We start from the raw sequence: 13,844 nt of genomic DNA on the forward strand, positions 1-13,844 counted from the left end.
TCTCATATCATGGAAGAATCTCTGTTCACATGTGACAAGAATCGGTGCTGCTACAAGAAGCAATTAGTTCGACTACATACCGATCAACCAGTGGAGATAAGGACGAAATTTAGTTGGCAGTCTGATGTGGATGTATGAGTCTGGTGGTTTTGTGTGTGGAACTCCAGGCCATTCTGAAATCCTTTTCGACCTCTACCTTTCTCAGCTCACTAATGAGTTAAAGTGGAGAGAGACAAGGTTACAGTAATGGTTCGGGTGTAGAAAATAATGTAAACACCTCATTTAAAGTGTCTGTGAAGTCTGTTAAGTAGTTTAATCAGATTAAATTCCAATTAGCTGCGTTTGTCAGCTGTAAAAAAAGTTTGGCTCTCAGTCCTTGTCAGTTTTCTACAAGCCCATGAGAAAAAAACAAGATCCAAAGGGACCAGATTACTGCTGCATCTAGGGCTTGAAATAACCATTATTATCTATTAATCTGCCAAATATTTTCTCAATTAATCTAATAAGCGTTTGGTCTATAAAACATAAAAAAACAGTGAAAAGTGCCCGTCACAATTTCCAAAAGCCCAAGATGACATCTTCAGATGTCTTATTTTGTCTACAGTTCAACAGTTCAAAATCCAAAGATATACAATTTACTATGTTGTAAGACCAGGAAATTTGATAAATTCTCACATCTGAGAAGCTAGAACCATCAAAAGTTTGCAATTTCTGCTTGAAAAATTACTGAAACAATTAATCGATTATCAAAGCAGTTGCTAATTAATTTTCTGTCGATCAGCTAATTGATTAATCGACTAATCGTTGCAGCTCTAGCTGCATCAATCAAAAAACCATTCAAAGATTTAGTTTGAACGGGAACATTTTCTAAGTCAACATATTCAAACATACAAAAAAAGAAATGGTGAGAAACTGTATATTGCACACTGTGATGGACATACTGTGTATAGTTGATAGGCGGTTGAAAATACTATTGCGATGATATGTGATTTAAATATACGGCTTATACGAGAAGAGGTTACATGAGAGAACATTTGCATTTAGTATGAGCTAACAAAGCTCTCTGGCCCTGGTGTGCTAACAGGACATCATGGTACAGTGAAAATCTGACCTTTGACCCTCTGATCCCTCCCTCCTCCCTCAGTGAAAGGCGAACCATCCTGTTCTAGTTCCTGAGGCCTCAGTGTATGGCTGCTGACCCCCATAACACTGTAGTTGTGTTAAGAACACAAGCCAAAGTGTTGTTACTGTACAAGTAAGTGCTGGTGTTGTTGCTATGATACTTTAGTATGACCCTGATCAACTGTCTAATATTTTGATATACTGTAGATGTTTTGGCTGTAGATGTGGAATAGTTTTCAGTAGAAAGGTGTTTGTGCTATAAGACAAATAAAATAAAAGAGATAGCACATAAGGAGACTAGATTCTAAAATGAGTGGTGACCTGGTTTCTCTCATGCTGCAAGCTTACATAAAGCAATGTGACGAGCAACTGCCCCAAAAACATTATTGTTTATTTCCTTTTATTAACTCCAGCCTTCATTTTACAGTGCTGGCTCAGCGGCATGACAGGAAAAAGATTCATATTATTATATAAGACACTTTCCAAATGAAGTTAATAGAATCATCTAGCAAAACTTAGACAATACACCCTTAGTCTGAGTGTGAAAGGAAGGACTAATCAGATGATAGGAGGAGCAAAATCCATTTGAGATGAGACAACTGATAGACTTAGTGTCAGCTTAGCTTCACCTAAAAGAATCTAAATTGTATCTTTTGACTTGGGATAAGCTGACACTAAGTCAGTAGATGGTATTTTGTGTCTTCATACAGCTCTATCCTGATGATGCAGTTTGGAGTTTCCATTGTCATTTCACTGTATTTCAACATTTAATCCGAGAGCAGCGGTAAGTTTAACTGACTATGGTAAATGTAACACTGCGCTGCCTCCCAGAGATGGGGTGAGAGGTGTCACAGTTACTAAAACAGGAAGTGGTGCGATTGTTGTCTCAGCAAAATCTGAGAGGAAGAATGGGATTTCTGTACAGAACACAAAGCAGCTGGCAGGAAACCGCACTTTTCTCATTCTTTTAACTTTGATTTCCTTTCAGGGGAAATGCCTTCACTCCCCTTTCGCTGTCTCGCTGTCTCTCAGCTCTTATGCCCTTCTCAGGCGTTCAAACCATATCTTCCCTGTGTCTGACACAGACAAACTCAACAGCACTCCATGCCATGACAATGACACATCCAAACTACCTGCATGACATCACATGTTGAAGTGTGACTGTGGTGTTGAAAGATTGTTTATCGACAGGGTTAACAAACTGCTGGATGCATAAAGAGAGAGAGAATGAAACAAAGACAAGAAGACAAAAAATAGCTGGTGGAGGCAGAGGAAAATGTAAATACACGATTTCCCTAAAGATATCTTTCAGTGAAGGCAGGAGGTTGGTTAAATACAGACTGAAAAGCTGAAGGACAGATGTAGGATCTATGTTCCTTCTCCTCCCAGGAACATTAGCCTACAGGGGACAACTAACATCTCCAGCTACGTTAAGCCAGCATAATCTGTTGAACTATTGAATAATCAGCACTGAACTATCAAAGAGGGCTGGCAAGCTATTTTAGACAGTTTAACAGCATGTTTCCAATACAAGAGTTGGCTAATGTTTTGCCAGAGGCTTGAGGCAGAGCTGTTTTGAATATGGGATAGAAGCTGCACACAGGAATATCAAACTGGTCTTTAGATTATGCAAGATTTTTTTTTGTTGAATGGAAAATGTGGATTTTGCAGGAACTACAGGTTATGAACTCTCTGCAAAGGGTGAGAAAGAAGTGTTGCTTTAAATTCCAATACCAGCTGGGAAAAAATGACCTGGGTGAAGTGAATCAGACAGCTTTTTCCTCGTTTAACTGCTACAGAGTTACCCACAAGCAAGGCACTTAAACTGTTTCTGATTAACTGTTACAGCTGAAACGGCAACAGAATACCACCATGGGAGCATTCTACCTTCCAGATGTGAATGTGGGAGCCTACCCTCCTCTTGCAAATATTCACCTGGGACTTTTATATGAATAAAAGAAATACCATACCCAACATACTTGTTAACTGGTTAACTAACTTAAGGAAAAATAGATAATGGTGCTGCTGGTATCCTTCAAGCATTTTATTTTCAATAAGTTTGTTTATCTTCAATTACAAGCAGAACATTTTAGTTTTTAGTTTCAGTTAAATCTGTTTGTACCCTAAAGAACACCCATCTTCAGATCTTGACTCAAGAAAATTGCTGTTCTATACTACAACCCCTAAAATCTTCCTCAGAATCAATCTGACAGAGAAAAGATATGGAAAGTACATGCTGAAAAAGGCAGAACTCATCTACAGCCTTCAACCTGATTTAATTAAGACTTTAATATTAGAGTTACACACAGCAGGAAATTGGGTGTGCCCAAACAGGGCTAAAGTACTTGTTTTCCAAGAGTGAAGCACACAGACAGTGCTGTGCATAGATGTTACAATGGTAAATAATAAACATACAATGTGTATCTGACACATTATCCCCCCTACTCTACCCCAATCCCATAGTACATCAACAAACAATGTGGTTTGTTGATGTACATTAAAACAATGTGGTTGCACAATTATCCCGGCACAACTGCCAACCAATTTGGAAAAGGATCACTGCTCTGTCAAAGGCAAACACTGGAAGATTTAAAACCAAATATGTTTTGTCAAAACAACAGCCACTGATGTTTGTTATGGTGGACAAAGTGGGCCACAGTAATGACAAGTCATTAAGATTATCACCACCAACCAAAGGAAAAGCACACATTTTGGCAAGTCACACATTACTCAAAGTGTGATTTGCCTCTGGTGTGAAGAGGCCCTCACTTCACAGCTCGCCTCAGGTCTCTGTGTTGACACAGTTATGGGAGATTATGGTGACCATTTGTCACAAAGGATAGACTGCTGCTGAAATTACCATCGCATGAGGTGTGAGGTCCATTGCAGTAATTGGCATATGGTCACAGATGCAGATCAGATACACGTTAGAGGAGATACTGGTGTGACCAAATCACAGGTTTGATTGACTGACTGGGACTAGGATGAGAGGAAATGGCAGCACTTGCACTTATTAAAGTGAAACATCCTTTTGAAGTTCATCCTTATTCATTCAGCAAAGTGTAGTAACTCGAATGATTCAATAACATAACAAGATATGTCTCATATCGGACACATTTTGGTCCATGTCAACTCACTGTAAACACTGTGCTAAGTCAGATAGCACTACAGAGAGAGAAGTAGAGGAGAATTCAAAAAAATTAAGTTTGAAATCATGACACCATAACTATTTGAACAAAAGGCACATTATCCTGGTGTGATAAAGAAGGCTCTGTCTGTGGATCAATGAGCTCCATGTGTTTCTGATCAACACATTAACTGTGATGTTTCTTTTCTATCTTTCTATCTGCTTTTTTTTTTTTTTTTTTTACAGATGTTTAAGTGTAGGCATAATGTATAATTAATTTCACCGTTGGACAAAAAAGACAAATCTGTATGTCATCACCAGCTTTTTCATCTGTATCGATGAAATCCAAGCAATGAAAAATATGCAGCCGTATCAGCCTCATATACAAAGTTTTTTCATTGCTACGGTGGCCCTTAAAACAAAAGTTCAACATTTTGGGACATATGCTTAGTAGCTTTCTTGGTGAGAGTTAGATGAGAAGATTGATTCCACTCTCACGCCTGTCTGTTAAATATGAGGCTACAGACAGACAGCAGCTGGTTAGCTTAGCTTAGCACAAAGCCTAGAATCAAAGGGAAACAGCTAGCTCCTACATGAGCATTTACTGTTTGTTTGAACAGCTGTGGTTATTTTACATGAGAGATTTCTGCATTTTATTTGTTTTGTCTGTGTCTCACTGTTTTGAAGTGGGCGGGACTCACTTGGAAAAAGGCGATGTCACACATCTCTTTGCTCAGTTTGACAGTTGTGGGGTTGTCCTGATGAAACAGATTAGCTGAGTTTCTATATTAAGAGCGTTTAACTTAAACTTTGATGGTTGCACATTTAGAAATTAAAATTGTATATTATAGAGAAACACTTCTAAGATTTGAAACCATGTTTTCGGGCTTCAACAGAAATAGGTAAACGGGTGAAAGCAGAAGTAGTGATGAATGTTATGTCAGTTATTTTTAGCTTTTAAGCATGGAAGTATTCTACCAGTTTCAAAATATCTTACATTTCTCAGAAGAATAAAAAACATGCCCAGGAAACTATAATTCTGAAGGACTGAACCAGGGGAATGCATTGCGACCAGGAATGGGGCATAGTAACTCACGAGTCCACTGTAGCTCAGAGACACACATAAAACACACACACCAGCACACACAGCAGCAGCAACCACCCCCACATACCCACAAACCTGCATTCCGGCAAAGACATTTTCCATGAGTTAATCTTTCTACAGGGAGACATAGCAAGAAGATGTCATTCAATGCATCATTTTGATCACTCAAATCAGAGGTGGGGCCAACTGTTGAGAGGATTAGTCCACTGAACAGAACCAAATCATGAGTGCAAGTGGAAGACATCTTGGACGGGGGCCAAAGCGTGGCAGTGAGGGGCATTCTGCTCATAACTGGGGGAGCGACCTCATTTTCCGAATAAAAGCCAGTTTACATAACACCTCTGTCCCCATGACAGGGAGCACTGGGCAGCTGCTGCCAGGCCTGTGGCTTTCACTCAACTACCAAGAGTTCCCTGAAAAATAAAATAATTCTCTCAGCACAGCCACAAGCCTCTTCAGTGTGTTTCCAATATTAACATGTTATAACAAAAAAAAAGGTCTTAAATTTCAAGTAATGCATAAACACTTTGGTAACCTCAACTATTTAATTGCCAAACCCTTATTCTCTCAGAACCAAGTAATGGCAGGAATAGGGAAACCATCTGTCAACTACAGTGACTAAGGTGATGGATCCACCGCTGTCTAAATCCTTGACTTTATCTCCTTCACCTGCAAAAAAGTAAACTTTAACAGAGGTAAGGTGATTTTAAAACATATGATACAATCTTTTGATAATAAAATCTCAATTCAAATGTATATTGGAAAAAATAACCTGATTCAGACAACAGTTATTGTACAATTGACACATTTAAACCACATCAAATACTTAATTCTATGAATGATAATTATTTTCAAGCCAAATCTTAAGCAAAATGACAACAGCTTAGTGCAAAGAACTAGTGCATGGATGGAGGCTGAACAAGAACAGGAAAAAAGGCAAAGCAGGTATACAGTTGTCTGCACTGCTACTCAAAGAATTAGGCGGGTATTTTCTTTTTGTCAACAAATCCTATGAAAAGACCAAAACCAAAAATGCATTAGTCCATTTTCTGACTTGCCTACCCTGTCTGTGGCACTTGGCAGCAAGTCCACTGGTTCCTACTGAAGTCAATCTTAAAAACAGGTCACAAATATATAGTCTAATTTTAAAAAAAGCACAAGTAATTTCCTAAAACAACTGGGCACTTAATTTTCAGCAAATGCTACTCGAACAGGTGTGAGTGTATTTGTTGGGGATTATTGCCAGCTGTGGATTAACACACATTTGGTGCTCTATTTAGCATTTACAGCAGCAAGGCTGTTTGGGGTTGACTCAAAAATAAACAAACTACAGTGCCCAGTATCCATCAGAATGAAGGAACATGTCATACAGTGTAACAGTGTGGTTCATTAATGTGTTTTTAAAGCTTTTGGGCAACAATGGAGGTCTACAGCACAGAGGAATAAGCTATATCGGGCTTTGGATACACAGACAATACTTGTTAGTGTCAATCCATTGTTATTTTTGGTCTTTACATGAGATTTGTTGACAAAAAGCAAATACAGAATATCACCAGCCTTATCATTTAAATTTAATTAAACACAAAACCTATAAACCTAAACTCAATGATAAAAGTCACAGCACAGAACAACACAATAAAACATGTTGAGGTGAAGTAGTAGAGGAAGACTGTACTGTACATGTCATCAGAATGTCATTCTTTGCTGGACCAGGATGACATACTTATCAGCACTCTGTGAAGCAAGTGCCTCTGTTTTCATTGGCAAAGCATTCATCCTCAAATGCATTCCAGTGCAGGCAGATACTAGAAACTCCATGGGCACACATTGTATCACTGTACCTTGTGAAACAGAGTAATGATAATGTTGGACAGGAAAATAGCGTTTGGAAAATGACACAAGTCTTGGCCAATAGATAGTTGAACACTCTTGCCATTAAAAACTCATGTTTCTATTGCAAGATGTGTGTCACATCTGTTATTTGGGTCTTCAGCTGGTTAAGTAAGGCTCAACTATGCTTGGCTAGGCGCGCAAGGACAGGTGACTAGGCAATAGTGTAAGTGATGTAGCACAAATGGAAGGTAAATACATGGAGAAAAAAGCCCAGGAGAGTGTAGGTGCAGAGGCCATTTAGAGACTTTGCTGCTTTTTGAGTTACTGTTGGCAGTTTAACGAACAACTGAAATATAAACCAGAATACGTGCGATTTTGAGGTCTAGCCCTGAATGCTTACATCTAAGGCAAGATTGATTTCACAGCTTCTACTGCCAGAGGGGTTTTGTTTAATAAAGCAACATTTTTAACCTTTTCATTTTAAAATGGTACAGAGAAGATGATCACTTTAAATGTACATAGCAAATGGAAAAGCCAATAAACATATTAGATTATGTATTACTTGATGCACACCTGCTCCAATGTTGAGTATCAGTATCATTTGATCAATGCTCACATCAACAACTACAGTATTACTTACAGGAAAAATGAAGGTAAAAGTTACATGTTGCATGACATACTACGACCCAAAATTCCCGTTGGAGTTGTCAATAGATGATCTCATTCCAACACATTGCAGTTTAGAGCTGTCCAGGAGATATTTCATCAGTACACAGGTCTTTTACAGACCTCCCGAGACCAGTCATCATATGTCATAAAGCGAGTCAAAGCATTTTAATCTCACATCTGCTCCTCATTACCATTCCATGCAAAAGAAACTCAGGGCTGGGGTTAGGCTATTGCACCTCACCCAGGGAAAGGGAGAGAAGAAATAAGGGGAGAGGCAAAATAGAGACAAAGAGAGAAGAGGGAGATTATTAGGCACCATGAGTCCAACAAAAAAACAACTCTGTGTAAAAATTCCACGATTTTCCTCTTATGAAATCAGATCACTTCCAGGCCGCTGTCCCAGCCATGGAGTTTGCCTTTACAAGGCGCTATGTAACACCACAATGACAGATCAACCACAGCAATTTCATAGCCCATTCCTGCCTCAACAACTCCTGCAAATTCCACACAATATCACTTCATGTCATTTATATGTAGATGTTGAGTGATTGCACACCCACATTAACCTGCAGTATCAAGTCAGACTACCAACCAAGGACCTTATTCTTAAAAAGACATTTCTTCCCAGACCGCATTTAAAGTAAATTGGCAGGGATCGTTTAAAACCTAAAATTCTGGAGCTTACCAAGATGAGTTTAGTTTCGGGAGATGACAGGAGCTGAAACCCCATTAGTCACACATTAGTGTGCTCGTAACCTCCATGCTAGACCTCAGGTGGATTTACCATGGTGCCTCACAAAAAAAAAAACTCTGCATCATAACAGACAGGGAAACTAGAAGGCAGAGGAATGCAACTGTGACTTTGTGGATCTCTATAGTATTTTTGCTACATGTCAGAAAAGATGGCTGTTATAGTATTTATTCATGTTTTTTTGATTCTTGAAAACGTGCTAACATGCTAACATGGCTAACATGATCATCCAATGTAAAGACAGACAGTTTCACCTTGAACTAGCCCAACAAAGTTTATCTATCATGGTTATAACGGATGGTTTCTTGTAGTGTAATGATGTGGCAGTTAAGATGCACACAAGCCCACATATACACACGCTCACACACATGACTACAAAAGACAGAGGCCAGCCTGTTTAACAAGTAGGTCAGACCAGAGCCAAAGAGAGAGAGAGGGAGGGAAAGAAAGAAAGACAGAGAGACAGGCATTGGCTGGAGCAAGCACTGCTTTTAGTGCCATCATTGGTTTGTATGAACCAAATGAAAAGACAATGAAGAAGTCTAAAGACACAGTTATTGCAATGCAAAACACAAGATTAGTAATCAAACAACTGAAAGGTATGTACACCCACCAATATAAGATATTTGTGTCATCTGAAGACTATGTAATGTATGCGTCTTACAAGTCTCACCTGAGGGCAGTCTTTGATGTAATGGCCCTTGTTGAAGCACAGGTGGCATAAGTAGTTGGGTGGGGGTCTTTTGTTGGGTTTTCTTGGCTCTGAAGAAAGGGAAAGGTCTGAGAAATGGTCCGTCAGGGAGTTGAGTCCATCCACGATGTTGTTCAGGGAGCCATAGGGTGACACATTCTTATACACGTTGTTGTTTAAGGCCTACAAAATAAGAATAATATCAGACAAGGTTCAATTTTAACATATAGTTCTTCAGATTCTTTGTCTAAAATTTGTCAAGTATCATATTGTATGTAAGATAAACAACAATCTTAGGGTGCCGTCAGACTCAATTCACATACAATTCCCAACTCTCAGAGTTTCATAAAGTGTGACTTGTTGACATACAGTTTGCTGGACAACATTATCACATACAAGATAGTATCACATAAAATATTGCATTTCTGGTTTGGAGTGTTAAAAGATGAATCACCAAATTTCTTTTAGTGCCCTATTTTCTGCTGCGCAAAAAAGAAGAAGAAGAAAAAAACCCCTCCAAGATCATTTCTCTCATTAAATTCAGAACATCTGGCGAGAGGCCCAGCTGTGCTCATGAGCTGGAAAAGTACTGAGAATGTCCAAAGAGAAAGACAGGACTTTACAGAGGATGACTCATTGTAAACAACATGGGAGGCATGTTCCCTTGCCAGCCTGTGGAACATCAGTAATGTCACCATGCACTGTTGGCAATAAACTAGCCATGGTCAGTGTTTGTAGTCTGCTCGGAGCCACAGAACGCAGTGTTGCATGCCACAGGGCCCAGTGAATTCATAGACGATGCCATCTGAATATTAATAACAGGCAAAGCACTGCCTGCAGTGCCTTATTTCCCTTCTCATTCAAGCCTTCCTCAAATACGATCCAGAAACGACAGACAGGAATTGACCTCTGGGTGAAATTATGCTGATTTTAGCACAGATGTTTGTATTTTCAGATGGTCAGGTAATTGACCTGCATGGACAAGTTACTAAACAAAGTCTAAGTAGTGATCTGCCTTGACATTCAATAATTTAACTGCACTAATAACAAATGTTTGAGACACCACTCTCAAGTAAAAACGTCAGTGAGTGCGTAGGCATGATGAAATCCACAGATAAACTCTTCCTCATCCCTAACGGTCATGCCTCTGTTTGGGGTACAGGTTTGTGTCTGGGAATTGATGTTACTGTTGATGTTAAATGTTGCACAGCACAGAAACCTTAGACTTGGCGACCTGGCCAGGGCTGAAAGCCAAATCTTTATCTGCAGCCTGTGAGATTGTCTTGCTAACCAGCTCCAGCTTTAAAACTCATGTTCATTTATTACATGTAGTCGTCATAAATCAAGCATTACGACTCTGTAGTTTCTCAAGTTTTCCATCTGCCATGTGTTTTAGCTCTGTGTATTACTGTGTTATATATTACCACTCCTTGAGGAACTGTGCATGTTTGTGTATTCACTAGACTTAAGTCTTCATGCAGATTGTGAAATTATTTTAACAAATATAAAATAGGAAACTTTGCTCAATTGATGTTCCTCGCATTTCTTCAGTTTGGCCTGAAATCTCCCACTGTCAGCCCAAAGGAAACTGATTTCACACACATCTGCTAATGGTGGGATGAGACTGTTTGTTTATTTTGTGTGAGTGTGAGTGAGTGAGTGAGTGAGTGAGTGAGTGAGGGAGTGAGTGAGTGAGTGAGTGTGTGTGTGTGGCGATGGATGTGTATGTATGTGTTGGCCAACACAGTGAGGACTAAACTTGTATCACTACCAGTCACTGTGTGTCCAAGCGAGGTAGACAACTGTAGCAGATCTGTGACTGTTTTCACAGGTCCAGGGATGAGGTGTCACACTGCAGCGGGCAATCACACACTGATATGTTCAAACCAGGGCTGTGGTGTCTGGTGGAAACTTTAAAGGTGAGTGATTTGAGGTAAATAAATTCCACAGGAAATGTATTATAGGGTTAGATTAATCAAGAATGATTATAAATGTTCAAAAGTCACATTAAAGTATGTGTCTTCTTGCCGTAGAACTAGATAATGAGGGACAAAAAGTTACAAACATTTACATAAAGCTGTCAGCAGATGAGATTGTGGTAAGAATACTTTACTTGTTTCCAATCAACAACAAATTCATGAATTTATCACCACTTCACTTTAAGTAGACTGTGGTGTGATCCTTCACTGCAAAGTCAACTACATTTTGCATTACTCATCTTATCATCAAATCTCTGCAGTGGTTTATTTTACTTGGCTTAGCCGTTATAGTAAGTTGCAAAATGCCCCCCACCCCAAAACCATTTCCAGACTGTATGCATTCCCTCAGTTTGAAGCACATTATACTCATGCGGATTGAATGGCATTACACAACTGCATGTAATGTATAATGTACACACCCAATTTTCAGAGGACTGTTTCATGTTAAATGACTTCAAAAGGCCTCTATGGTTACCATCATAATAATGGACACTGGCTCTAGATGGTGAATACACCATCCATCCACTACTAGTGTTTCCTCGAGTTTCCAACACATAGCGTCATAGTAACATAGATCTAAGAAACTCAACTGCAGTGCAATCAAAACACAGGGAAGCTTGCTGTATGTTCTTTACACCACTATTTTGCCTACAGTGTGTGATTATTTTTCTGTGTGCGCTGTATGTATCTGTGTGTGTGAGTGTGGTTGAGGGGCGTGGTGGTAGGGTCCTTTTTGCACAGTATGGTCTGCAGTATCAGGTTTGCACCCTGCATACATTATCAGCATGTTTGTCCCTAAAATTACACTGAGCTGCAAAAATAGACGATATGTAAACAAGTATTGATTTAGTTTGCACAACCAGGCCTATTTGAAGACGTCAGAGACAGCAGACCTCAGCAGGAGGCTGCAGTAGCCTGCTCTCTCCAGACAGAGGCGTGCAGTTGAATCTAATTCCATCTGTCCCTCTTTACCTCTCTGATCTGGGACATCTCTGACTAAAAAAACTTTTTTGCTCAACAGTTTCACATTTAATTTTAACCATAACTCATCGGTATGCTGAAAACAAAGTTATTTATCTCGAATTATTTAATGACATTATAAGGAAAGGGAATTTAATTGGCTGTACATAGAAATCTTGTTTTGATATTTAGCTATTTAACTATCTAGTAAGATCCTGACTTGCTTAATTAAGCTTAAATAAACTTACCCAAATGAAATTTATTCCAAACAGTCCTATAATATTCCTGCAGTTAGAGTATAACTGAGATACCCATAAGTGAGTTTATATTCACATTGTGACACTACTTACTGTTAGTGTACTGACTACTTCCTGTGGTGGAATCGTGATATTCCTGCAGTATTTCTTTGGGCTGACACTTTTGCAGTGATATTTACAGTAGCCTATATACTTCTTGAGTTATATAAAGCATGATAATACTTGGCCTATTAAATGTTCTGATATATTGTTTTTCAACAATATCCAAAAGGCTATTACCCTAAAATGTTAATTTAATGAGACTCTATGAAGTTATTGTCCACATTAGAAATGTCATGGCGGTTCTGTATATCCTACCAGAATAGCCCATGCTGTACATGCTAAAACATTTGCTGCACAGACGTGCAACAGTCAACAGATCAACCAACTCGGTTTCTTACTGTAAACTGAACCACAATCTGAAAACCCCAGATATGTATGCGGCATGCCATCTTTCACCTCATTCCGCTGCAGCTGAAAGAAGTTGTTGAGATAGTTGGAGTTCAGGGAAGAGCTCAAGTCGGCCGCTGCGGGAGTCTTGCTGAAATTGAGATCCGGGTGGGAAGAGTTGGGTTCGGGTCTGAACGCGTCAAAAGCGCTGGTCTGGTGGGGGTCTTGTAAGGAGAGATAGACCCAGTTGAGAAGTTGCGCAGGCTGGTACACGGAGGCACTCGTGTCTATGGCAGACAACAAGCTCATCTTTCAATTCAAATGGCTAAACTGGATTTCCCACCGCTGATTCAACTCTCGCTGGTCTCAACTCTTTTGCCGTCTTCCTTTAACCCCGGCAGATGGCAAGTGCTCCTTTTTTCTTTCCGTAAAGAGCCCTGTCCTCCTCACGCCGGGAGCCTCGTCCCAGTTAGATGTTACTCAAAAGTCATTGCGCTAACATGTCAGTATAAAAAGTTTTCCCCTGCTCCCCATGGTCCGCTATCTGCCTTCTTATTGCAGCGGGGCAGAGAGAGGTTCTTTGAATATGTAATGAGGACTGCTCTGCGTCACTGAGGACGCGGGCCAATCAGCGTCTGGTTTTTATGAATATTCATTGACAGCCTACTGGATAAGACAAATGGTTCATCTGCCTATTCTAACTCCTCAATCCACAAGTCAGCTTTACGACAAGGTAAATAAATATTCTGCCACATCAGATACAAAGGATACAATAGTTAGATAGGTGTTTTGTTTATTCAGGGATAGAGGTGAGTAGTGAGTAGTGCTAATGTGGTAGAGGCCTATCTGATCATTAAGTCAACAGTGTTTCACGCATAGCATGTTATATACATAAATTCATAATTATGTCACTAATATCGT

At 39.5% G+C, this 13,844-nt stretch overlaps 1 protein-coding gene across 1 annotated transcript in view; it reads right to left on the reverse strand.

The window, feature by feature from the left end:
- zcchc24 (zinc finger, CCHC domain containing 24) overlaps positions 1 to 13,523 on the reverse strand; it is a 34,532-nt gene extending 21,009 nt beyond the window's left edge. The window contains exons 1-2 of the mRNA XM_044214224.1: positions 12,993 to 13,523; positions 9,281 to 9,481 (exon numbers count right to left, since the gene is read on the reverse strand). Coding sequence (XP_044070159.1) covers positions 9,281 to 9,481; positions 12,993 to 13,232 — 441 coding nt within the window. The 5' untranslated portion in view covers positions 13,233 to 13,523. The remainder of the gene's footprint in view (positions 1 to 9,280; positions 9,482 to 12,992) is intronic.
- Between the last annotated feature and the right edge of the window lie 321 nt (positions 13,524 to 13,844).

Source organism: Siniperca chuatsi, linkage group LG11 (genome assembly GCF_020085105.1).
Source record: "Siniperca chuatsi isolate FFG_IHB_CAS linkage group LG11, ASM2008510v1, whole genome shotgun sequence".
NCBI classification, from domain to species: domain Eukaryota; kingdom Metazoa; phylum Chordata; class Actinopteri; order Centrarchiformes; family Sinipercidae; genus Siniperca; species Siniperca chuatsi.